The following is a 26,154-nucleotide window of genomic DNA, read 5'->3' on the forward strand; positions in this document are numbered from 1 at the left end:
AGATATGGTTGTTATGCCTTTGAAGTTTTCTTTTGCAAAAAAAAAAACAAACTTGTAAATAATTATTTTTTAAAACAAAAGTATTATTGTTTCCTATGCTTTTTGGAAAAAAAAAATACAACCAAACATTGTCAGATATGTATGATAAGGAGAAATATAGTTGTTTAGCTGAAAAAATGGCTTGGAAGTAGTTTTTTTCCAAACGACAATGTTATTCTTTCCTATGCTTTTTTAAAGAAAAAACCACAACTAATCACTGCAACATATGCTCTATTACACGGAGAAATATTATTGTTTTGCCAAAAAAAACTATGGCGGTTCAAAAATACATGAAAAATCTAAGTATCAAATTAGCATTTTATACTAATATATTTTATACACCCCATTCAGAACTCTAATGCAAGACAGATTTCAACTAGAAAATTAAAAATTCAAGCCACAACCACTGCCTCCACATGATTGAATCAACCAAACATACAATACACAAACTACATTAGTAGATACACTTCAGGCACTCATATTACCATAAGTACAAAAAATTTCAAATAGCTAATGTTGTCTTACATATAACAAAAGACAAATATTATTTGAAAGTTGATCACACACCTATGCACAACAAAGTCTTTGCAATGCAGAGATCTTTAGCTACAAATCACCTTTACATACTTATAATAAAACCTATAAATAATAAATAGTATATAAAGTAAAAGTTATGTCATGGGTACTGAACAATAATTATCTATTGCCAAACCATAATAAATTAAACTTTCTTTTGAGCCCTTACAACTGATTTCCTCATAATTTATTCTATCTTATATTGTTCCTTCTTTATGGGTGGATGACCTCAAGATTGGATTTTTACTGGAGAGTGTATCACTTTTATATTAAATCTAGATACTTCATTCAGTTTTTTACCATCTTGAGTTAATGGCGACGAACTGCAATCTTTTTCAGCCCTTGAATGATCAATATGAATAGCAAATAGTTTTTCACATGTTGCTTTCAAGATTTCTGTCAAAAGAGAACAACTGTCTTTATTTCTTATCCCAAATTGTTGAACCTCTTGTATCAATGGAGTAAGAAGCTTATTTCAATGTCTTTCTCCATGATAAACATATTCATCATAGATGTTAGTGATACTTTGATATCTATGCTTAATATCTTTGCTCTATCGGTCCATAATATAATTCATAGGAACCTTTTTATCAACATAGATATCACATGCCTACATAGAATTCCCTGAAACTCAAATAAACGGCATAGATATTTCACTTGGCAATCAAATTCAGTGTAATGTACACTAAAGAAAACTTCTCATAGGGGTTCTCCATTTTTTCCCACCATAGTTTCTAAGACTTCAAATATCAAAGTTGTCCCTTCTTGCTTCACCAATGATATATTGCAAAAACATCAACCCTCTTACTTCATCTTGGAACAACTTATATAAGTTGTTAGTATAAACACTTTGAAATTATCTTTCAATAAGATAACCAGTTATTAATGGTATGATAGAATTAAAAAGAACCAAAATCCAAAAATTTTTCCTTCTCAATCTTTTTCTTCAAAGCATTATCATACTACTCAACAAATTGCTTCAAGGATGCCTTAGAATGGATGTAGTCATAAAAAAAAAAATATTCATACTTTCATTTCTTTGAGATGTGGACATGCTTGCCCAAAAATTATCTTTGACGTATACTAGGGATGATCGCGGTTCGGGTTGGTTTGGTTATTGGGTAAAAAACTATCCGGTCCTACTAAATCAAATAATGCAATATCAGGATCCTATATCCGGCGGTTCTTATGTATCAAATATCCAACGGATTATCAATTATTTGGATATCCAACTCTATATCCAATGAAATATAAAATATAAATATAAATATAACAAAAAAATAAAATATTTTAAAATGATAGTAGACATTACTCATTATATGTTGTAGAAGCTAATCGGTAGTAGTTGCTACAACGTATAGCAACTGATCGACAGTAGCTGCTACAAGTAGGGGTGATTGCAGATCGAGTTGGTTCAGTTATTGGGGTAAAAAATTATCTGGTCCTACTAGATCAGATAATGTAATATTAGGACCCTACATCCGGCCCTATATCCGACGGAGTTTTTTTTCAATTTGGTTTGGGTCGGTATGAGCAGGTTGGCCGATTTGGTAGTTTGACTGCTCACCCCTAACGTATAGATGTATCCTTCTATTCTATTCTTCATGCAAAAATTTCAACCAATCATTGTTCTCCAAATTAAATCCATCAATCATGTTCATCCAAAGTCTCTTCACATTTATCAATTGTAAGTGAGTTATAAACAATGTTCTTCAATTGTTTCTTTATCATTTTATACTGAGCATGACCACCTAATTTTGCTAGAACTTTTTTCATGATATGTCACAGACATAAATGATGATGAGAATTTAAAAATACCTCTGCAATTGCAATTGTCATAGCACGACATTGGTCTATGATTATGGTCTATGATTATAGTCTTTGAATAACCATATGAATATTTCTGAATCTTTGCTTGATACTAATCCACATCCAAGCAAAATAGTTTGACCATGATGATTCACTCCAATAAATAGAGAAAATGACATATCATAACTATTAGTCAAATAGGTTGTATCAAAAGTTATGACATTAGAAAAGTAATCATATACAGCCCTACATCTTGCATTTGCCCAAAAAACATTTCTTATTCGAGATTCTCCATCTAAATCAAGAACATAAAAAAAGTTTAAGTTTCGACTTTGCATGCGGAAAAAATAATTACTCAAGGCTTCAACATCTCCACCCCTTAATCTCGACCTTCTAGCTTCTAAAATATAATTTCTACATTTTCTCTCGTTGAATGACAAATTCTCAATGCCTCCATCCTCGACTGCAAATGAATGAAAACTTTTGCTCAAAGTTATTCAAACTTGATCATTTTCCTCTTTGTAAAAGAATCCAATACTTTATTACATCTAAAATGTCGTGACTTTCCCGGACTCAAGATATGTTCAAGGTAGAGACTACTTATCACAAAGCTTTCAGCATTCTGAATAACAACATTAATCTTAGTTTTGCAATTCGTCTTAGCAAAAGGGTGAGGGTATAAAATATTTTTTACTTGAGATACTATCTTATCATGTCTGGCACATCCAATAGAGAAATATTTTTTGTTTCCATGATCTCATTTTTTTTCATCTAATTTGGAAATATTGAAACCAACATTTTGAGCTTAGGATTTATAAAAATTACGAACCTCCTCTTCAGATGAAAAAGTCATTCTAATCTCAAGAATCTTAACTTCATTTAAACTAGATGGGTCTTTATGCACGTGCTTGTTGTTATTCTTTGCCTCATTTGAATCTTTTTTGCCTTATTCCATGACACTTTCTTCACCTGCAATTATATAAAAATTTAGGGCAAGTAAATATTTTAAACATAACTTGTTTACTGTTGTTAAGAAACAGAGAGGCAGAATGTATAGAAACCTAAAAAAAATGTTCAATCAGTGTAGACACTTTCATCTACGCAGCAGCCATTCCAAATGTTATAGCACTCTCAAACCAAAAGAAACCTAATTTTCAACCATTTTCCAACCCAATAAATAAGAGATTGAATAATCTAATATATACCCGGATGTTGTAGCCCTGAATTTTGAGGGGAGCTTGCTGCTACTTCGAATTTTTCGATCGTCTTGAAGGGAGGGTACTCATTTAAGAATTGCGACTGAAGGGATGGAAAGAAGGGGCTGGAGTGTACAAATCAGAGTAACCTGAAGGGAGATGCAAGGGAGATGAGCTGAATCCTTCGTTGGGTTTGAAGCCTCCTTCACTGTGTTTTTTGCGGGGGGCAAGGGAGATGGGCCGCGCAATTTCACTCCAATAGGTAAGTTCCTTCACTGAGCAATTTGGGTCTGATGAATCTCTTCTCTTCGCCGGCTCACTGGGAGGAAGAGAAAGGAGAATTTTTAAGGAACTGAACTTCATTTTAGGGCTAGATGTCTGAAGGGGAAATAAAGAAAGGAAGAATGTGAATGAAGCAAAAAATGGGTGGATTGAGATGGAAATTGGCACGTCGGAATAGGGGTGTAATCGAGTCGAGCTGAGCCGAACTTTTAGATGTTTGAGTTTAGCTCGTTTATAATCGAGTCGAGCTCGAGCTTTATTTAACGAATATATTCATGACTCACAAGCTTATTCGAATTTTTATCGAGCATAAACGAGCTTAATAAATATAAATTATAAATTTAAATATTCAATAAAAATTAAATTATATATTTTTAAAAAATTATAATATTCTTGTTAAAATTTATAATTTTATTCTAATAAATAAATTTAATATATTTGTTTATATTTTTCATAAGTAGAGTGTAAAATTTGTAAATTCACTATCAAAACTATTATTGTTTTTATTTAAAAGTTGATTTGTGAGTTTAACGAACATGTTCACGAGCTAACGAACCGAATATTGTGAAGCTTGAGCTTGGTTTATTTATCTAAACGAGTCTTATTAAACGAGCTCAAACGAACTTTTATCGAATCGAGCTTCGAATAGCTCACGAACGACTTGACTCACTTACACCCCTACATCGGAGCAACATCGTTTGGTGTTTTTTTTTGTTTCGCTCTTTTCATTCGCGTTCTGCATCGTTACTTTATAAAAAATTATGAGATTTATTTTGTTTCTCTCTTTTCATTCGCGTTCTGCATCGTTACTCTATAAAATTATGAGATTTAAAAAAAATTATAAAAAACCTTAGAGTCGCAACGCATAACTGTAGTCAAAAGTAAATAACAATTCAATTCACCTACCACGTCCGCCGCCGGCGTCGACTTTCCCGACGATGGGATTATTCTTCCCTTCTCCTCTTCATCTGTGCTTCCTGCAGCCTGTTTCTCAACTCTCCTATCGCCCTCTTCTTCCCGCCCTGCAAGTTCATTCCTTTCCCTTCTCTACCTCCGTGGTTCTCATCTCCTCTAATCTGACACTGTTACTATAGGGTCGGCGCAGTCTAATGGCCGATGGACGAAGGCAATAGCACCGGTTGGAAGATCTTGATCACAACGAGAATAATTCCCACCAGGGATTCTCGGCCCATCCAAGAATAAGGTGAATCCAACACATATCGCCCACTTGTAATAATGAATTAGAGTAAAAGAGGGTTAAAAAATTTATCAGATCGAATTAAATTATCAAATCAAATTAAATTAGTATTTGAATTATTCTAATCATTCTATTATAATTATTAAAATAATTTTTAAAATTATTTTTAGAAATAGGCTAAATATGAATAATATATTTTATTATTCTCATATTATTTTTTGCTAGAAGAATTTAAGACATAACCAAAAGAAAACAGTGTTTGAAATTGCAATGCAGCCAATCTTGCTAGAAGATGGAGGTAATTCTGATGCTCCATTACCTTCGCAGTCAAACCTTGATTCGATGAACTCGTAATTCTTGCCTAACTATGTAATGTTGCCGTTTTTTTTTTTTTTTTTTTTTTTGTTTCTGAAAGAATTATTTTGAAGCAATTCCATATGCACGATTCGGTATTTCATTAAGCATGCAAACCATATTCCAACTAGAAACTCAAAAGCAACGCAAGCTGATACACAACTTAACCAGAACAATCCAATAAAAGATTTAAAGTCGATGTGAGCTCATGGAATTGCAATGGTAGGTCATGGTAGATGCCGGTCGATCATGAAAGAAGTACGGGCCTACCTCTATCGAAGGAGAAACTCTCAGTGTGATCCAACCAGAGCTCCAAAGGCACCTTCCGGTTATTGTTTAGGTTCTCTGAGGGCATTGGTAGGGCTTGCAATCGAACTAACGACACAGGTTTCAGCAAGAAATTCCTTTTTCCAAATTAGCAGCCATTTATTCAATCACAAATCAATGTTCCGAAGCTCCACTACAGACATACCATGAAATTAAATGATACACTTGGAAGTTATTGGAGTTACTATACAGTCTTGGATACTGCTGCTTCACAATATATTCCCAGTTGCTACAGGGAGAATACAAGTCGACAGAAGTTTAGACGAGTAAATTCAAGATTCGTGATGCAATATCAACAACATTGCAAATAGAGTTTCCGAATTACATGTATAGAAGGGCTCTTTCCTCGACAAGTTCCGTTACATTACAAAATTGGACGCTCCTGTTGCAGGAGCATTTGAAGAATCAAGTTGCTGTGTTGCCCTTTAAACTCTAGAATTATACTCCCACTGCAGTTGAGACGGGAAAACACCCAACTAAGGAACTCCAAGCAACTCCTCAGTTACAACATCATCAGGCTGGGAACAGGACTCACTTAATGTGCTTGTACTATCAGCATTAAAATTGACTGGAGCTGATATTGTGAGTTCAGTGTTCTTATTTAGATGACGGGAAGACCTGCTTGCCAAATTACCAGACACTAGGGTCCGTGCATCCCTGCCTCTTGGCTTTGTCCCAATAAACCCACATGCAAGAGCTTCTAAAGCCTTGGTGGTTGGAGGTCGGCTTCTGGTGCTTTGCCTTCGAAAAGTAGCAGAAAATTGTTGATCGACAGCAGCTCCAGCAAAGCTTTCCATGGCTCCAAAAATATCCTGCTGCTGTTTTGTCTCTGATGGCTCTCTAACTCCCTCCGTACTAAACTCGTGCACAATGCCACCTACTTCTGACTTATTAGGCGCACCATTCTCGTATTCATTTGAAATATTTGGTAACGTATTTAAGTCGATCAAACTTCTTGATAGTAAAATTTCATCAAATGAAGCAGCACTACCACAACATACCTCCCTAGAAGAGCAATTGTCTATCTCATCTGGGGTGGTGCTATTTGAGAAGTTGGGATAGGCCTTCTCATAACAGGAGTTAGGCTTTTCCACCGTATCATCATTTGCGTGTTGCAAACTCAACTTGGATTGAACTCCCTCCATGGTATGGTTTTTTGAAATAGAGTATGATCGGCGACCAGATCTTTCATATTTACAAGCAGTTAACCTCCTGCGTTTTGCCATAGGAGCTAAATAAGAAAGTTGACCAGACTTTGCCCTGCGGCTGGATTCACCTTTCAAATTTTTTACTGGCAGCTTTTCGTTAAATTCCTCAACACATTGATTCCTTGAGATATGTTCATTGTGCAGCACAGTTGTACTCAAAAAGGTAATTCCGCTCTCAGAAGGAGCAGACTGAAGAGCCTTGCTGTTGATTCCCTTGCTCTTTAGCTTAGGCACCTTGTTGTCAGATGAGTCTCGATCAGATTCTCCTTGATCATTGGATGAACTATCATCTGAATCTTCAGAACTATCACTTGCTATTTCTCCTATATTGTCTAAAGGGTCATTGTTATTAACAGCATCAACGGGCAGAGTCCTCAATTCCATGAACTTGAAAGGTTCTTCACCTTGGGTCAAACTGGTGTCCACAATAGTGAACTTCATAAATTCAGTATTAGATGTTAGTGCCTTAGGGCAGAGATGGGAGTTATCTCTACGCTCAAGATGGCCATACCGTTCAGATTTGGCATCCATGGGACAGTTAATTTCATCCTGAGCTGTGCTGCTTCCTGTGCCTCCTTCATTCTCCAATTCAAGAAGTCTGGGATCTGATGCCACTTTATTTAGAACATCGGCAACAGAATCAAAGTAGTGATTTCCTTTGACAAGCTTTTTTCTTGAGAATTTCTTAATGCCTGGGATAAGAAACACCAAAGCATGCTTTGCTGTAAGAATATCTTTCGGTAGCTCTGAGTGCCAACCCCTGGCTAATAGACGAGGCCAAACTGCTTCCCAGAAAATATCGTTTGACTTTGCCTTGCTTAACCTGAAATCACCCGTCAGAAACTTGATGATGTCTCCAGATGTAAGAGAAGAGCATGCTTTGCCAACAGGTATCTCAGGGCGCACAGATAATGTTTGATTCGATCTAACTGGATCCAATACGATGCCAGTGAGATCATGCTTGCCTGTACCAATTCCAATGGCTTCAACCAAACCTTGCATACCAACTGTTGCCTTTAAAGTGCAAACAAATTCCTCCAAGGAAACTTTGCCCTCATTAAATATGCTTATGGCCTGAAAAAATAAGTTGCAATTTTCAGTGGAAAATATATTCTGGTGAACAACACGAAATCAATATGAAAATATAACATGATGCTTAGTCCAACAATAATCAATCTTAACTCTGAGGTCCACTAATAAACTGGAAATGCTGAAAGGTAGCTCCAGAATCAAGAAACAGTAGTAGGACAGAAACTGGACATAGTGTGGCTGTGAGAACCTTACAACTCGAGTAAGATGAGCAAACTGAATGAATTAAAAAATATTTAACAGACATACAATTTACCAATCTTATGTCACAAATATGAAGTAATTTATAGAGTTGTTTCTTCAATTAAGAATGAGTCTTCATCATTTCCATTAAAAAAATGTATTAAAGCAATATAGTTGAAATAAACACCTATTACTTGGCTTGATAAAGCAATTTACAATCCCCGCATGGGTTAATGTTTTTTTTTTTTGTGTTTATAAATGTATTTGGCATAATAACGCTGGTAAAAAGTAAACATGCTGTCCCTTTCTCTCATCTTGTCATAGCCATTTTGACCTTCTTTCTTTTCCCCAACCATCTTATGCCGACAAGTATATTTAACTAATAAAGGACATCTGAAAGAATTAACCAAACTAGTTGGACTGCAATTCAAAAAATCTAAATTCACTAGAGGGACGAAACTGTGGCTTCTTAAGATAGAGCACTCTCAACATGGCCAATGAGAGGCACAAGAATAACCAAGCTAATCCTGCTAAAAGTTCTAAGAATTCAACTTCACATTTACAAACAGAAAGAAAGAGGTTTTGCAGCAATAGAAAAAACCATTTCTAGCTGGAAGTCCACAGCTAAACCTAGGCAACAGGCAAGGTGTGACCTCAGTGCCCTAAACTCAATCATGATAGGCAATTTTAGCAGCAAATAACGCAAGCAACAAGAAGTCAGTGCAGTGAGACTGAACAGGTGCCTCAACCAGGCTGCCTGCAAAGGTAAAACTGATTGCACCAGCCATTTAGCTAGGCAGCACACAAAGGTAACAAAAGATTGCAGCATTTGGACTTGAACCCGTCACTTAGGTAAGTGGTAACAGTCCCAGTCCCAGACAAAAAAAGGCTGAGAGATCAAATTAGCACTTGCTAGACAGCATAAAATACTGTCTGGCCCTTAAGTAGTGGTTCCCGAGTAGTTGGTGCTTATACAACTTGTAGCTACGTAAAATCAATTATATCTCATCACATAAGAAATCACTCCTAATTTCTAAATTATATATAAAAAATTGTCCCTTTAATAAGAATTCAAGATTACGGAACTTGTCATTTGTGGCATTGGAACATCAAAGGTGAAGATGGGGCTATCAATGACAATGTTGAACTAAGTGGTTTGTTCATTGGCCGGACTAGAGAGACAAATGGTAGTATCTGACAAAGAAAAGAAAACAAATTGAAGAATAACTCGAATGCAATTGAATTTATTGTTTGGTAAACTGTTGAATTATTTGAAAATTTAAGGTGGTCATATTTTCTCTTCTGGTAATTAATTAAAGGGATAAATATGTTCTCAAGTATGGATTAAGGTGTTTTCCGATTTAGGTATTTATTCCTGAATATTCATTAGAATTGAATCTATAAAAGTGGTCTCTAGTTCATGTAATTTTTATCCTATGTCAATTAATAAGAATTTTTGCTTTCTTCTCTGTGCGAGAGTTTTCCTCTTTTTAGCGAGGTTAGTTAGCTTTGTTTGTCCATTATAATACGTCAATTGGTATTAGAGTTGAACCTGATTTAGACTCAATATAGCTCTTTCCTCTTCCTGTTTTCGTGAAGTTCTAATCTCAACCTTTCTTGGTGAGACATGGGGATTGATGGATCCATGATTGATCTCCCCATTCCCTTCAAAGTATGGACTTCAAAGTTTACAGCCACTCTATTGATGTCGCAGCCACTTTTAGCAGCCATGCCCTACATTCTGACAAGCCAACTTGCATTTCCCTAAACACCAATATTATACTCCCACGAGGTTGTTGCCTCATGCTACCCCATCTTCTTTGAACTCCTCCTTGCATGTTTACCACCAAAATCGTGTGCAACCTCCTCATGTCCAGGCTAGGTATAAGACAAACAATGAGCCAAGAAGCCCACTTGATTACATTTTTTAGAAGAAACAATCAACAAGATTAAGCAATGACATTCGATGTACGACAGAGTTTTATACCATTGTTTAGTCTCTTAAACATTGGCGCTAATACTTATTACCCCACGAGTTCATCCAGCAATCTGACCATAAGACACTAACTTTTATTCAATCTCAGAAAGTTATTGTTAAATTGCATAGATTGCTCACATCTATAGTTTTAGATAGGGACATAAAATTCAGTAGTTATTTTTGGAAAATCTCACAAAAAGTTATTTGGAACCCAACCTAAGTTTTTATCTTTTGGTTTCCATCCACATACTGGTGAGCTGACTTAGGTTGTTAAACATAGTTAAGGGGACTTAAGTGTCCAATGCACAAAAAAAAGGGTTTTTTTAGATTTAATTTTGTTACTTGACAAATATACTAACAACAATTGAGTAAACCAATCTATTGGTCATACTCTATTCAAAATTATGTATAGATCAAAAGCTTATCAATATGTTAACCAAATTTCTTCAATTGCTACTTGCCATTAATCAAAGTTGAGTTACTAAAAATATTAGAGACATCCATGCCAATGTCAAGAGAAAAATTATATTAACTAATGAAACTTATAAAATTCAAGCTGATGTGCATTGTAAATTTAAGGAGTACTATGTAAAGGTCTGTGTGCTAGTTCGCATTCGCCCAGAATAATTTCTCAAAAATTACTTCAAAAAGCTTCATGCTCACTCTATATTCCTTTCCAAATTATAAGGAAGATTGAATCTAATTCATATGTTATTGATTTGTTTGTTGATTTAAACGTCTACTCTCAATGTTGAGGACTTACTATTATATTGAGACACATTCAAGTCTTCCTCTTTATTTGTTGATTTGCTTACAGGTAGAGGTAGCTCTGACGTTGTCAACTCTTGCATTTACATCCATGACATAATCGACTTCTCATGCACATTGTAGACTCATATAGCTTTCTAGTCTCTTGGAGAGGGCATTTAGGGATTGATAATGGTTGAATCATTGATAACGAACTTCTACTTGAACACATCGAGTAGCAGCTGTCCAATCTATCTACAAAGGTGCCTCTACTTTTGCACATATGTGATGCATTCAGACTTAACCTAAACAGCCTTGTCACCCTACTGGACAGAGTTGAGTTCTTCATGATGGAGAAGAATGATGTAGAAAAGGAGACAAAATGAAAAATAACTTAAGTCTAATTGAATTTTAAACTTGATTTTTATTGTTTGATAAATCATTGAGTTATTTGGCAATTTAGAGTAGTCACCTTTTCACTTTTGGTAATCAACTATTGTGTAAATTATATTGAGTTATTTGGTAATTAAGACTTATTACCTTTTCTCTTTTGATAATTAATTAAAGGTATAATTGTGCTCCCAATTATGATTGTGTTCCTAATTTTCATTATCGTTGAATCTGTAAAATTAGTCCAAATACCATGTATTTTTTTTTTATCTTGATAAGAATTTATATTTGCTTCACTGTGTGAGAGTTCCCTTCTATGTGGTGTTGATTCACTTTGCTTGTCTACTGTACTACGTCAATACTGTTAGGACCAAAAGGGATTTAGATATACTCACAATGACATGATATTGTCTACTTTGGGCCTAAGCCCTCATGGTTTTATTTTTGAACTCTACCCAAAAGGCCTCATATCAATGGAGATATCTATCCCTTATAAACTCATGATCTTTCTCATGTGTTTTCAATGTAGAACTTTATTTGCAACCTTACAACCCAACAATTCTCCTCTCAAACGAAGGACCACAGGCTCCCTGACATCTGATCCTCGACCCACTAGGTCTTCCTGCCTCTCGGTCTACCCGACCTACTAGGACTTCCTTGTCTAGCAGCAACTAGGATTTCCTGCCTGGTCCTCTTGATCTAGACACGGGAGCCCCCACTTCTTTTGTTCAAGGTGAATATTCCACTCACATGGTTTGATTGGACCATGACTCTTGTGCACAGCCAGCGGTTAGATTTTCTGGCAGTCCGGGCTCTGATACCAATTGTTAGGACCAAAAGGAATTTAGATATCTCCACAATGACATGAGATTGTCCACTTTGGGCCCAAGCCCTCATGGTTTTGTTTTTGGGCTCTATCCAAAAGACCTTATACCAATCGAGATATCTTTTCCTTATAAACCTATGATCTTTCCCATGTGTTTTCAACGTGGGACTTTGTTTGCAACCTTGCAACCTAACAAATACCACATGTTTATTTTTTGAATATTGAAATATTTGGCATATAATGAATATAAGAAGATGAATATGATATTAAGATTATAATATAGAGTAGTTGATCTGCATATGTAATACATATTTAATGGACACGCATATTTCACACTAATTCTTCTGGCTTTCTATATGTGGCTTCCAATGAAACCCTTAGTTCTTGAGTGCGAGTGTTGGATGTGACACCGTCTAAATCATCTAGTTGTCTGGTTGTAGTACCTATGTTAGAGTGGGAAGCAGATTAGTGATGGGAGTACATGGAAAAACTCAATTTGGTTCACAATTGCTCTTCATTTTTCTTATGGCATGGTTGTAGTTTGTAGGAGTGCAATTGGGATTGCTAACATTCATTCATCTGTAGTGTGATGGTGTTATTCAAATCTTGTCATGTAGACTATGCAAAAATGTAAATTGGATGCATTACAGTTGATGTCATAGTGTGTATTTAAGTGTTGGTTTTACTCTGCAGGAAACTTAATTTTGGGGAACATTAAGGCCATCCAAAGTTAGCATTGTCATATTGTCACAACTCACAAGTGGTTCAGGCTTCGATAACACTTTGAGTCAATATGAGGAAGCAAGTTCTAAGAAGCACCATGAAACCATACTCCAATCAAGGCTCTATATTGTAAATAATGTCATAGCAATAAATAGAACTGGTTGGACAAGAATGGTACCAATGCTGACCACTATACCAACCTGTAGAGCCTATCTTTCACCAAAAAGAAATATTTAACAGATAATTAATATGAATGATGACAAGCATTAATCTATAGAGTCTGATAGTGAAGCCTAGTAGAAGCATATAACTCTAGTTAATAGTTCCAAAAAGTGCTCCAACTACAGTTGTACACGGATTCTTTATGTTTCCTATACATTGACTTATATTTCAAAATTGATTTGGAAATTTTGACTATTTATAAGGGTCACCTGTTAAATGGGGCATGGTCACAGCAGAAGCTTTAGATAACTCCTTTGTGAGTCATGCATGAATTAGATTATGACTTGATTAAGCTGTGATTTCCAAGATCTTGATTATGACTTCCCTTGTAACTTCTATGCTACAAAAAAAAAGGGATTCTAGACAGGTGGTAGGCCAATAGAATTGGTAGAGAGAATGTTTCAGGTAAAGAGGCTGCCGAAATGGGTTAGGGTTGAGAGGTGAAGTTATTGTAACTGACCCCCTCTAGTTTTGGGAAATAGATTGTTTCTGTCTAATAGATAACCCAATCTGACTTTAGGAATAAAATTTCAATTAATCCAAATAAAATTAATCACTACCAATCTCAACAAGGCACGATTTGGAGTGTTCTAAGGATTACAGTAGACATAAAAGTTCTTTTGTGTCAAGCTTTTTTGAACAGGAGAATGACCCAACAAATCATACATGGAGTCATACAAAGTCCATGTTAAATTATCTGAACATGGTAATCAAGTATTTGTTAGAAAACAATTGAAATCAGCTATACTAATAAAAAATAAATTTAAAAAAAAATTGATAAAGTTGCATCGGCCAATGCATCATGTCCACCAATTGATTGGAAAATTTGATATTCTTGATAATAAAACACCATATTGTGACTTGTAATCAACAAACTAAAATTATATGGAAAGGATGGGGAAAAGGAGGGGGAAGAAAACTAAGAGGGGGATTAACTTAGTGAATGTTGAACCTATTGAATGTTATTTTCACCTTTTGTAATTACCATAAGTAACTCCGCCCATGACGAACCAGTCATGGCCGGTCCCAAACCCGAATAAAGGAGAAGGGTTGCGTTAGGTTGTCAGCTAGTGTTAAAACTATAACAAATATTCAATAAATGAATTCATTAAACTATTGTGTTAATGCTAGGTTATTCCCCGGAAGGAACGCATTGCAAGGTCTGACTGTAATGTCTAGACAAGGATCGCTACATCTCTAGAACTCGAGTATAGTGTTGAATATGCAAGAGTTCGCGTTGTAAGATCCGACTATAACGTATCGGCAAGGACCGCTACATCTCAACTTGGGTGTGGTGTTAAATAGGCAAGAGTTCTCACACCATAGGTTGGATAAAAACTAATATGATAAGAAAACTAATAATCTAAGATTTGGAACATGGAACATAGGAACTCTCACTGGTAAATCAATTGAGGTAGTAAATACGATGATTAGGAGAAAAATTAGTATTTTGTGTGTACAAGAGATAAAATGGGTAGACGATAAGACAACACTGATACAGAACTCGGGTTTTAAGTTATGGTACACAGGAAAGAGTAAAGTAAGAAATAGAATAAGTATTCTTGTAGATAGTTCGTTAAAGCATGAAGTTGATGGAGTAGTTAGAAAAGGGGATAGAATTATAACTCTTAAGATAATAGTAGCGAAAGAAACTATGAACATAATTAGCGTATATGTACTGTAAGCAGGATTAGATGAAGCTACTAAATCAAGGTTTTGGGATGACTTAGATGAAATATTACAAAACATTCCGTCAAATGAAATGATTTTAATAGGACGTGATCTAAATGGGCATGTTGGAATGAAAAATGAGGAATATAAGAGAGTATATAGGGGTTATGGGTTTGGAACGAGAAATAATGAAGGAAAAACTATATTAGATTTTGTGATAGCATATGACTTTATATTAACTAATACATTTTTTAAGAAAAGAGAAAACACTTAGTTATGTTCAAAAGTGCAAATAATAAATCGCAAATTAACTTTCTTATGGCTAGGAAGAAGGATAGAAAAATTTGCAAAAATTGCAAGGTCATCCCTTTAGAAAGCTTAATTATCCAACATAAGTTAGTAGTGTTGGATATACGTCTCAAATATAGTATCAATAGAAAGAAAATATATATGACTCCTAGAATTAAGTGGTGGAAGTTAAAAGATGAGAAACAAAATATATTTAAGGAAAAGGTAGGAGTACAAGTATTAGGTGAAATATACGGTGATTCTAATACGACATGGGATAAGATGATATCAAAGTTGAAAATAGTAACTAAGAATATACTCAATGAGTCAAAGGGGCATGCACCACTAAATAAGGAATCTTGGTGGTGAAATGAGAAAGTACAAGAGAAATGAAGGAAAAATGAATAGCTTGTAAAGAATTATATATTTGTAAGAATGAGGAAAACTTAAAAAATAATACAATAGCAAAGAAAGAAGCTAAGGGAGTAGTAAATGAAGCAAAAAATGAAACTTTTGAACGATTATATCAAAAAAATGGTTACAAATGAAGGGGAAAGAGACATTTATAGAATAACTAAAGTGAGAGAGAGGAAGACAAGAGATCTTATCCAAATAAAATATATTAAAGATAAATGTAATAGGGTACTAGTAAACGATGGAGAAATAAAAGAGTGGTGGAAGAGGTATTTTCATCAACTTTTTAATGGTTTAGATGATCAACTTAACTTAGATAATTTAAGTAGATCAAAAGAGCATAGAAATTTAAATTTTTATCGTAGAATTCAAACTTCAAAAGTAGGACAACCTTTAAATGGGATGCACAATAGAAAAGCTATTGAACCAGATGATATTCCGATAGAGGTATGGAAGTACCTAGGGAAACAAGGTATTGAATGGTTTATAAAATTATTTAACATGATATTGAAAACGAAAAAAATGTCTGATCAATTGAGGATAAGTACTCTAGTTCCCTTATATAAAAGCAAGGGAGACGTACAAAATTATACAAACTATATAGGTATTAAACTAATGAATCATACCATGAAACTTTGGGAAAACATAATAGAAAAAAGATTAAGAAAGAAGATCACGGTAACTAAAAATCAATTTGGATTCATGCTTGGAAGGTCGACAATAGAAGTTATACGTCTTCTTAGATAATTAATTGAAAAATATTGAGAGTAAAATAAGATCTATGCATGGTATTAATTGACTTAGAAAAAACTTATGATAGTCTCAAGATAAATTATATGGAGAATTCTAGAAAAGAGAGGTGTTAGCGTAATATATATTAAACTAATTAAAGATATGTACGAGGATGTAACGACTAGAGTAAAAGCTTCAAGTGGAGTAACTGAAGTATTTCCAATAAAAATAGGATTACATCAAGGATGAACTCTAAGTCTCTATCTTTTTACCTTAATTATGAACGAACTCACTGCACACATTCAAGACACAGTACCGTGGTGCATATTGTTTGCCGATGATATTATTTTGGTAGATGAAACAAGTGAAGGAGTAAATACTAAAATAGAATCTTGGCAGGAAACACTAGAAAGAAAAGGTTTTAGGCTTAACAGAATAAAGATAGAATATATGGAATTTAAGGTTAGCAATATTAGACATAATGAGACAATTGTTAAGATAGGAGATGGCAAGTTGCCCGGAACCGATAGCTTTATATATTTAGAATCATTTTTGCAAAATAACGGAGGGATTGAGAGATGTCTTATATAGAACACAAACCGGATGGTTAAAATGGAGGAGAGCATTGAGTGTTTTATGTGACCGTAAAGTATCTCTAAAACTTAAAGCAAAATTCTACAAAATCGCAGTTAAACCTGCTATGTTATATGAAGCTAAATGTTAGGCTATGACTCGAGCACATGAGCAAAAGATGAGAGTTGCAGAGATGAGGATGTTAAGGTGGATATGTGGATATACGAGAATAAGAAATGATAGAATTAGAGAGAAAGTCGGAGTTTCATCTATTGAGGGAAAACTCCGAGAGATACGTTTAAAATGGTGAGCATGTACTTAGACCAAGATTTGAAGTGTCGAGTTGTGCCACCCAAGACCATCGGAATTTATAATTTTGGTGTGGAAGCAAAACAGGCACCATACGTGAATAAATTTTGTGTGTGTCATCTGCGCTCGATCAATGATTACGAGATGCCTTCGCAACGCTGGAAGTGTCGCAGGATGCTTTCGGTGGTGCGAAGATGTCTCGCGGCGCTTCCAGCACTGCTAGAAGCGTCGCCCGACGCCTCTAGCACGGCTAGAAGCGTCGCCCGACGCTTCTACCCACAACGCTTTTGACGGCACTGGAAGCATCGCGGGATGCCTTCGGTGGCGCTGGAAGCACTGCAGGATGCTTCCGCCGACGCTGGAAGCGTTGCGAGACGCCTCCGCCTACGCCGGAAGCGTCGCAGGACGCCTCCGTCGGCACCGGAAGCGTCGCGGGACGCCTCCGCCAGCGCCAGAAGCGGCGCGCGACGCCTCCGCCAACGCCAGAAGCGGCGCGCGACGCCTCCATCGCCGTCGAAATTGTCGCATGACTCCTCCGCCACCGCCGGAAGCATCGCGCGACTCCTCCGCCACCACCAAAAGCGTCGCGCTACTCGCGGGACCATGTATACCGTGCGTACTATTACAAAAGAAAAAATATTTAATTAATTTAAATAATTCCCAACTGAGATGTGATATTTTGAATAAACTTTTATAAACCCTAATTAAATTATCCCTAGAAAATATATAAAAAATATATTTAAAATTTAAAAAAAAATTAAAACAAATTATTAATTGATATTACAAAAATTCTTTTTTTTAATATTTTAAATTTTACTTTAAAAATTCTAATAAATCATATTTATATTTTGATAAGTTTTTTATTATTTTGTATTTTTTTACTATTAAATTGATATTTTGATTTTTTTTACTATTTTAAATATATAAGATTCAAACTAATAATTGATTAAATGAATAAACAATTAATTTATATAATTATGATATATCAATTTTAATTCGAGTTAATAATACATCTTTAAAGAAAACTATATTTAATTAATTTTTTCAGTGTTCTAAAAATTGCCTAGGCCGTTGTTTAAGCGTCGCGTAGGGCCTAGGCGCCAGTCAGCCGCACCAAAAACATGCTAGTGAGCCACCTAGGCAGGATTAGGCAGCCCTAGGCGTCGACTAGTCGGTCGAATCGTCTAGGTACGACGGAAATAGTGCAAGATTTTCATGATTTTTTTAGTTTGGGCTTTTTAAATTTAAAGTTTATTTAAAAAAATAGAAATATACATTTTTTTTTGTATTGGGCTTAAGTTTTATAAGCCATAAACTTTGGTCCAACAAGAAAATCGATTTGTTGGCTTGCCTTAGTGATTAGTGTCAAACTTCATCTTCATCGTACTGAGTAACCAAAGCAGGAGAAATCAGAGCAAATGAAGAAGCCCATATTTATGAGAAATCAGAGAGTTAACATGCTGAAGAAATCAATTTAAAAAAAAAAATTGCTTAACTGAGAGACTTGGAAGCGATTGAATTGAAGGTTGGCCAAAGTCTCATCCTTGGAAACGTCATTTCATTATACAACCCCGAAGAAGCTCTAGAGTGAGAGAACTTTACGAGGATGATTTTGCATCCAAAGAAGAAGAGGAGGATCACAATGATGATATTGAGTTTGTGTCCAATGAAGAACAAGTTGTTGAAAATTATGGAAAAGAAGTAGAATAAATTTGTGATATTTTATTAGCTGTGTAATTTTGAACATTTTAAATTTGATGTTATTGTGTTGGAGTTATAGAATGCGATTTATTATATAATTTATGTTAATACTGTGAAATCCGCCTAGTGACACCTAGTCCCTGCCTAAGCGGTTTAGGTGTTAGGCGCTCGTCTGATGCCCGACTAGCGCCTAGCGAATTTTAGAACCTTGAATTTTTCTAACCATATTAAGTTATTCAAAAGCTTATATAAAATCAATATACAACTTATTTTTAAATTATACATAATAAACATATTTATTTAATAATTACTATATAAACATAAAAAAATACCGAAACTGCATAAGCACGGCACGATATGATACCGAAACCGTATCGTTCCAGTTTAAGACCGAAACTCCAGCATGGGTCGAGATTCTAAACCTTGACTTAGACGACTAATAAATGCTCCAGTTAGGTGATATAAAACTATGACAAACACGCATATCAAATGAGAAAGACCAAAAAAGACTTGGTTAACAATAATAAAACAAGATAAAATATATTTAAGTATAGATGATGATATAGTAGGAAATAGAGCTCAATGGCGTAAAATGATCCATATAGCCGACCTCACCTAGTGGGATAAATCTTGGTTGTTGTTGTTGTTGTTGTAATTACCATAAGTATCTTAAAATTATAAGATATTTGTAAGGTGCTTGGCTCCAATTTGGTCATCCAACTCCTAGTCATTAGTTCCTCATCTTTTGAGGGAGACATTGGTCTCCATCCAATACACCTTTTGAAAGAAAGGCAATACATTCAACTAAAGTCATTACTATTCTTAAACTTTTATTGTCACACTTTGTTATTTCATGGTCCAAAGCCTACTTAAACTAATCTTTTTATTCCCATTGAAAAAACTTTATTAATGATAACTATTGACTCTTGGGACTTTGAGATCAAATCGTCAGTGATTGTTGTGATTGAGATTTTAAGCATTCTATTCCTAATTGGGAATTTGTGTAACTTGTCTGGTGCATTAATTCTCTAATGAAAGCTTCCAAATTCATGGTATCAAAGCATTAACCTAGGGGATTATTCCTTCATTGCTCAACAACTTGTCTCTACCTCAATATGAATATTATAGTTTCAGGATGTCAGATATCTTAGAGGTAACTTTGTGGCTAAGAAGGTCTGCAAAGAACCCTTTCTCTAATTCTCGCGAAAGAGAGATTCACCTTCTGGCTGGATAGAAAGAACTACTGTAATCAGCAAGATTCTTGAAGCCCATCCTTAAGGGGAAATAGCAAGTGATTAAAGTCTAGTGCTATATTTGTAGATGTGAGTGAGACATATCATTTTGGCAATGCGGAGAGGCTATACTTAACATGTTTACATGTCGCCAACATGAGATGATCTGAGATATATAGATCTCGTACAAGCAATATGAGGCCTAACACAGGTGGCACAAAGACTAATAGAGGGGTTATAGATGTCAATGCCATACAAAATTCAGAGTACCAAAGATATAATTAACAATCATGCCAACATACATGCACGACAAACACAAAATAGAATTCTAGTCAAATTAATTTAGAAAGTGAATCTTCAATTGTCCCAAAATGAATTTACATGTAAAATTGGAATAATGTTTAAGTTACAGAAATTATGAATAAGGACATGAATTAAATTCACATTTCCAAGATTCAAATACTAGTTCCTTAGAAACTGCAATTTTCATCATCATTAACATCAAAATATGTTAGTTCCATCTATTTAAGGTCAGACACATTACTATTATCCTTCCATTAAATTTTGCAAGGTCATATTGCTAGTAAAAGTCAGGCTCAAAATTGTTTGTAATAACAGTTAAACTTTCTTGGTCCCCCTCTAGATCTTCAACTTTAAATGAATTATATATTGAGAATTATTTTTCTTTGAAAAAAAAAAGTTCAGATCAATATTTATGGAAATGAAGAGACCACATCATTAAGTTACAAAGAAAATATATATATAATTTTATTGGAAACAACACACTAAATTAAACTAGTATTATCTTTCATTTATAAAGTAAATGTGGTTTCAACAAGAGGAATTTCAAGAAATCTAAGGTTTGAGATCTTTTATTGAAACCTGAGTAGGATTAGAAAATATTATGTTTCCAAAAGACGGACAATTGAGTAGTACATATAAAGAGTATGAAATCATGAAAGTTAAATATTATACCCTTAATGGAGCAAATCATAGAGTGACAAATATCTTATAAGATATTTGAGAGTGGTGGTAGATCAAGGAGTCAAGAAATCTAGAAACTCAAACTTCTTGCAAAATTGTAGACGTGGACAAATCTCAACTAATATTGTGTATCAATAGGAGTTGAGATCAATACAATAATGTTTCAAGCTAGGATTGAACAAGCATCAAAGTGAGATTTTAAACTGTCACTTGATCCCCTTGTTGGAGAAATGCTGAGTCGCAATGATCAAAAAAATCTGAACCTGGGATTTAGAGGACCATCATCATGACATGGTTGCTTAAGTCCATATAGTAAAAAATAAGTTAATTATATGTTGCTGGAAACTGCCAAGGAAATTTGGTAGATGATGTACAAGTGTTGCCCAACTGTCCAAGATGCCTCGATCATTTATGAGATGGAAATTAAGATCTAAAAATACTAAGTAATGTAATATCTCAATTACAAGTTACTACAATTTAATAACCAGTTTATGGCAAAATAATGATCTATGTCAAAACTTAAAGTTCAGTACACTTCAAGATATTTGAGTGACTCTTCAAGAGAAAGAAAGATTGCATTTTCAAATTCTTGGCAAGATGGATGTTCAGTTTGATCAGGCCCCTGTGCAAGCTTTGGAATGGGAAAGTTGCTAACTTTAAATGAAACTTTCTCCATTGTCATGAGAGAAGAAAGTTGTAGATATATGATATTCGAGGCTCTACTTGTGATTTCAGCTATATTTTAATCCTAGGAACAGGATGGCATAAGGATTGGACAAAAGTTTTCTCTCGATAGCTCATCAAAATCATCTAGTTGTAATGAACTTTGGTGTACTTACTGCAAGAAGTCTTATACTTGGGATATTTGCTTTCATTTTTATGAAAAAGGAGGAAGTGTTGAACTGAATTAAGAAACACAAAAGTCAAGAACAAACTGTAGTCAAGGAAGAGACTCTCATGGGCCCTTCAATCGAGATAGAGAAGATTCAATGGGTTAGATGATGAGGGGATAGACAAATCAAAGAGAGTCCATATAACACTGTTCTCATTTCATGATCTCTGGCTCAATTACGTAAGATCTTACTTCAGTTAATGAAAACAAACAATGAACTTATCCCTTAGGGTAGTTGATTCAGTAGTGATTGATACATGCCTCATAAAACAATCTCAATGATAATAGAAATCCATAGCGGTTTTTGGTTAAGGTAATATCCATCATCACTTTCTCCTTTGCTTAATGCTATCCATGCACCTAATCTTATGACCAAACATTTATTTTCCTTCACTAGAGTCCAAAGTCTAAATTTCCTTATGAAAAGTAGATTCTTCAGGACAGAACTTTAAGATGCTATGAAAAGGAACAACCCCTACTACCTTGAGAAGTCTAATAACTCCAATAACATTTGGTTGGTTCTTGCTTGTTTCACACTTAATTCCACTAAATGCTCTTCTACAAATAAGATATTGCTCGAGCATTAGACTTGATCATGCATTGCATCTTTGCTCCAGACTCCGTTTCTTTGACTGTTTAGGAATATTGATGTTATTGTTTTTCATAGTTTAGTTTGTGAACTTGCTAGAACAACTTAGAGCCATTTCCAATAGTGAGTTGTCTTCAACCAATTTATTTGGTTCATAATGAAACTTGGGGATCTTCCAATATTTCAAATGTAAATGTGATTTCTCACTTTCAAAAAAGATTGCACCAAGACTAAGCTTTATCAAGTGTAAGAAAAATCTGAAGAATTTATCTGCATGCAGTTTGGAGTCTCCTACAAAAGAATTTAGATTCGATTATGCCAAAAATTATTTCAAACACTCTTTTTGGGATAAAAGGGATTTATTTTTCATAAGTCATTTTGTGTGGACGCCCTATGAAAGAACAGGAATCATATACTTAATTTTTTTTCTGAAAAAAGGGAAGTTTTCACAAATCATCTTATGTGATACCCCTTCAGAAACAAGGTTCCTGTGAAAAAAAAATGACATATACATATCATCACTGGATTTTTCCTCATAGGAAGCAAAATTCTGACATCATTGGTAACAAAAGTCTGATCTAAACACTGCCTAATCACTTCCCTAGAATCACATACCTTAGTCTTCCTATAAAGCATTTTTCTGGTTCACTTGAGTTGCCTTTACATGTTCACTCCTTCCTAAATACCACCTATTCTCCATCATTCTACTAAGGCCACATCCCCAGAGAAAGAATTAAGAAGCCAGCTGAGCCTAGACAAACACAATCCTGAAAGTAGTTTGTTTATACTCTACTTCAAGGATTTCCTTTGTACTATAAGCACAGAAAGATCCCTTCAGAAAGAAGTGATATAAAGAAACTAAGAAGATGTATATCTTGCTTTACGTAATATATTCCTTTACACAGAAGTATAAACTAGCAGTGGCACTTAAAGGCCAGTGGCAATGATCCCAGAATTAACAACGGCTAATGGGAATAATCAATGATAAATCAGAAAAAAAGGAAATGTATATTTTTCTTTGCCTAATAGACACACAAGATTAACTAGCAATAACACCATAAAATCTATTAGCAACGTCACAGGATTAGCAATGAGCAATTGGAATAGTTATAGAGTACCTCGAACAAGGTGTCATGAGCATCCTTTGACATTTTAGGCAAAACACGCGACACAAATTCTTGTTGCCTCCATCCAGTGAAAATCCGGTGGCCAAAAATGCACCTTCTACCTTTTAGCTTTCTGCATTCTAACCATCTATTATATGCATCAGATCTATAGAACTTTCCATAATAGTAGGATAGTAGGTCTCCAATATTTTTGCATCCAATGAACTTCTTCACTTGGACAAGATTCTTTCCAAAGATATACAGGCCAAGGAGAAAACTTAGTGCTTCATTGTAACTCCAATAGGAAGATACTGTACCAGGCAAGGGACTGTAAGAGTTATTATTGACACTATGTTGCAGCAGAGAAACATCACTGTCTGAAATAGTGCTTCCCTTGATTCTATATCCCTCCTGTTCCTCCATAGTATTTCCTAAATCAGTATGTTTTTCTTTACATGTGAGGAGATATGCACTGTGGCAACTTGACTTCTCTATTGGTACTTCACTTATTGCATAATCAACACATTCAGCTTCAACTTTTCCAGTGCTTGCACACTTCACTGACCCACCTTCAATGGCAATAATGTTGGAACAAGAAACTCCTTTATGTTCATCTTTGATAGCATCACCCATTTGGTGAACCCACATAATGGGGATGGCTAATCCTAATCCAGCATGATAATCAAAAGCACCCATGTTGATACTAGTAAGGCAGGATCGTGACTCTATTGCTAGCTTTGGAATGTCGACTTGGTACCCATCTCCTATGCGAGGGGATATCAATGGTTCATCATAAATATTGTTTCTGACAAAGGATTCTAATGAAGGTAACTGATCAGAAAATGTGTCAGCAATTTGCTCTTCTTCAACACAGTTCATTACATAAGGATCCATCTGGCAACAAATTGACTAGAAAATATCAGGCGTTTGTGCATTGCCTCACAATATTAAAGAAGGCCCAAATAACAATTAACTTGTTGATTTACAAGTAATACTCAGATTTTAATAAAGACGTAAAATGTATATGTACACATTTTCAAGGATTAGAATTCGTATGCCAACCAGATCTTCAGAGGCTATATGGAGTTTTTTCAATTTAGTCATCTCAAATGAATAGATTAAGGCATTAAATAGGAAATATCAGGAACCTGTGAATTGCATTATCCATACATCAAAGAGAAGCCCAGATATGGATTTAAACTCAGTATGCCAAATACATATAAGAATATATCTTCTATCATAGCATTTCCAAGTGGCATGCATACATTTCAAGTAACAGGAATTTGGAAGCACAATTAGTGCCGGGAAAGAAAATATTTAATTTTACATTTTTTCTAAAAAAATATCTATAAATTATTATCACACTGAATGACTGAAACCTAACAGAGAGATATAGTTCAACTCTCAGTAGAAAAGGTAAACCAAGAAAGATTAATCCCATCGTCCAATTTTGGGAATGGAGATATACAAACAAGAAACCAACCCTAATAGGCAGCATGAAGAACATGCCCACGACCCCTGCCTACCGTCAAAACTACACGCCAATACATGAAACCCTCGCACGATAATATCAGCCCAGCTACAAGCTCGACCAATTAGCAACTAACCATAAGATCCCGCAATCATCACATATATCATTCTACTCCTGAAGCGCTATGAACTAAACCATCGGCCATACACACTGCTCGATCCACATTCAAAGAAAGAACACTTTTTGATGAGGATTTCCAGGATGGTTTAACAAATTGTACAAATCCATACGTTAGCATAACAGCCCGAAAGCATGTCTCGGACACAGTCAAGAAAGTAGGCAACAAAAAGCTTACTAACAAGAAAGCACAGAAGAAAATAAAGGAAAACTATAACCAGATTGAAAACAAAGCTACAGGAAATGGCATACCGATCGCTAGGCAGAGGTTGGTTACAACGACTGCTTCGTCTCCAACAGACAAACCGATCCACGATAGAGAAGCAGAGAGAGAGAGAGAGAGAGAGAGAGAGAACGAGCGGAGGGGGATGAGGAGGCGGAGCCGCGGAGGCGAGAAAAAGACTTGGAAAATAATAATAGGGGAGTTCGTTCTCGTCTTCAGCAAGTTTTCCGAAATAAATAGGGCCTTTTTACAAATTTCTTTGTAGATGACAATATTTGTTACTGCGGCGAGTTGTTAACCCAGTGGGTTTTTAATCGAATTCATGTAATGGATAAATCAATAATTATAAGAAATGAAAGTTGACTAGAGTGACTCCATAGAACTTTTAACAATTGAGAAAAATTCAAAATGACACGTTCTAATAATTAACGCAATTGTTATCTGCATAATGTTTATTTCAGTAGTCTCGGAATTAATTTCAATTTGGATTCAAATTATAATTTTTTTTATTATTTTCTTTTAAAAAAACGGCAATCGCATAGTTTGTTATATGATTGAGAAACATGGATTTAAACGCGTCAAATGAGTTAAAATTTATAATATTTAATTTTATTTAATAAGATAAGTGAGTTAAATAATATTTAA

The 26,154-nt window shown here is 34.9% G+C and overlaps 1 protein-coding gene and 1 long non-coding RNA gene across 2 annotated transcripts; both read right to left on the reverse strand.

Moving 5' to 3' along the window:
• Positions 1–340: 340 nt before the first annotated feature.
• On the reverse strand, positions 341–4,004 carry LOC121982385. The gene is made up of 3 exons (XR_006112091.1): positions 3,630–4,004; positions 3,254–3,393; positions 341–2,887 (listed from the first exon to the last, which is right to left on the reverse strand). It is a non-coding gene; the product is annotated as an uncharacterized LOC121982385 (long non-coding RNA).
• Positions 4,005–5,962: 1,958 nt separating this feature from the next.
• LOC121982392 lies at positions 5,963–25,708 on the reverse strand. The gene is made up of 3 exons (XM_042535423.1): positions 25,539–25,708; positions 23,651–24,532; positions 5,963–8,063 (listed from the first exon to the last, which is right to left on the reverse strand). The coding sequence occupies exons 2-3, from the start codon at positions 24,530–24,532 to the stop codon at positions 6,258–6,260; spliced, it is 2,688 nt and encodes an 895-aa protein (XP_042391357.1). The 5' UTR covers positions 25,539–25,708; the 3' UTR covers positions 5,963–6,257.
• Positions 25,709–26,154: the final 446 nt, after the last annotated feature.

This window comes from Zingiber officinale, chromosome 1B (genome assembly GCF_018446385.1).
Source record: "Zingiber officinale cultivar Zhangliang chromosome 1B, Zo_v1.1, whole genome shotgun sequence".
NCBI lineage: Eukaryota > Viridiplantae > Streptophyta > Magnoliopsida > Zingiberales > Zingiberaceae > Zingiber > Zingiber officinale.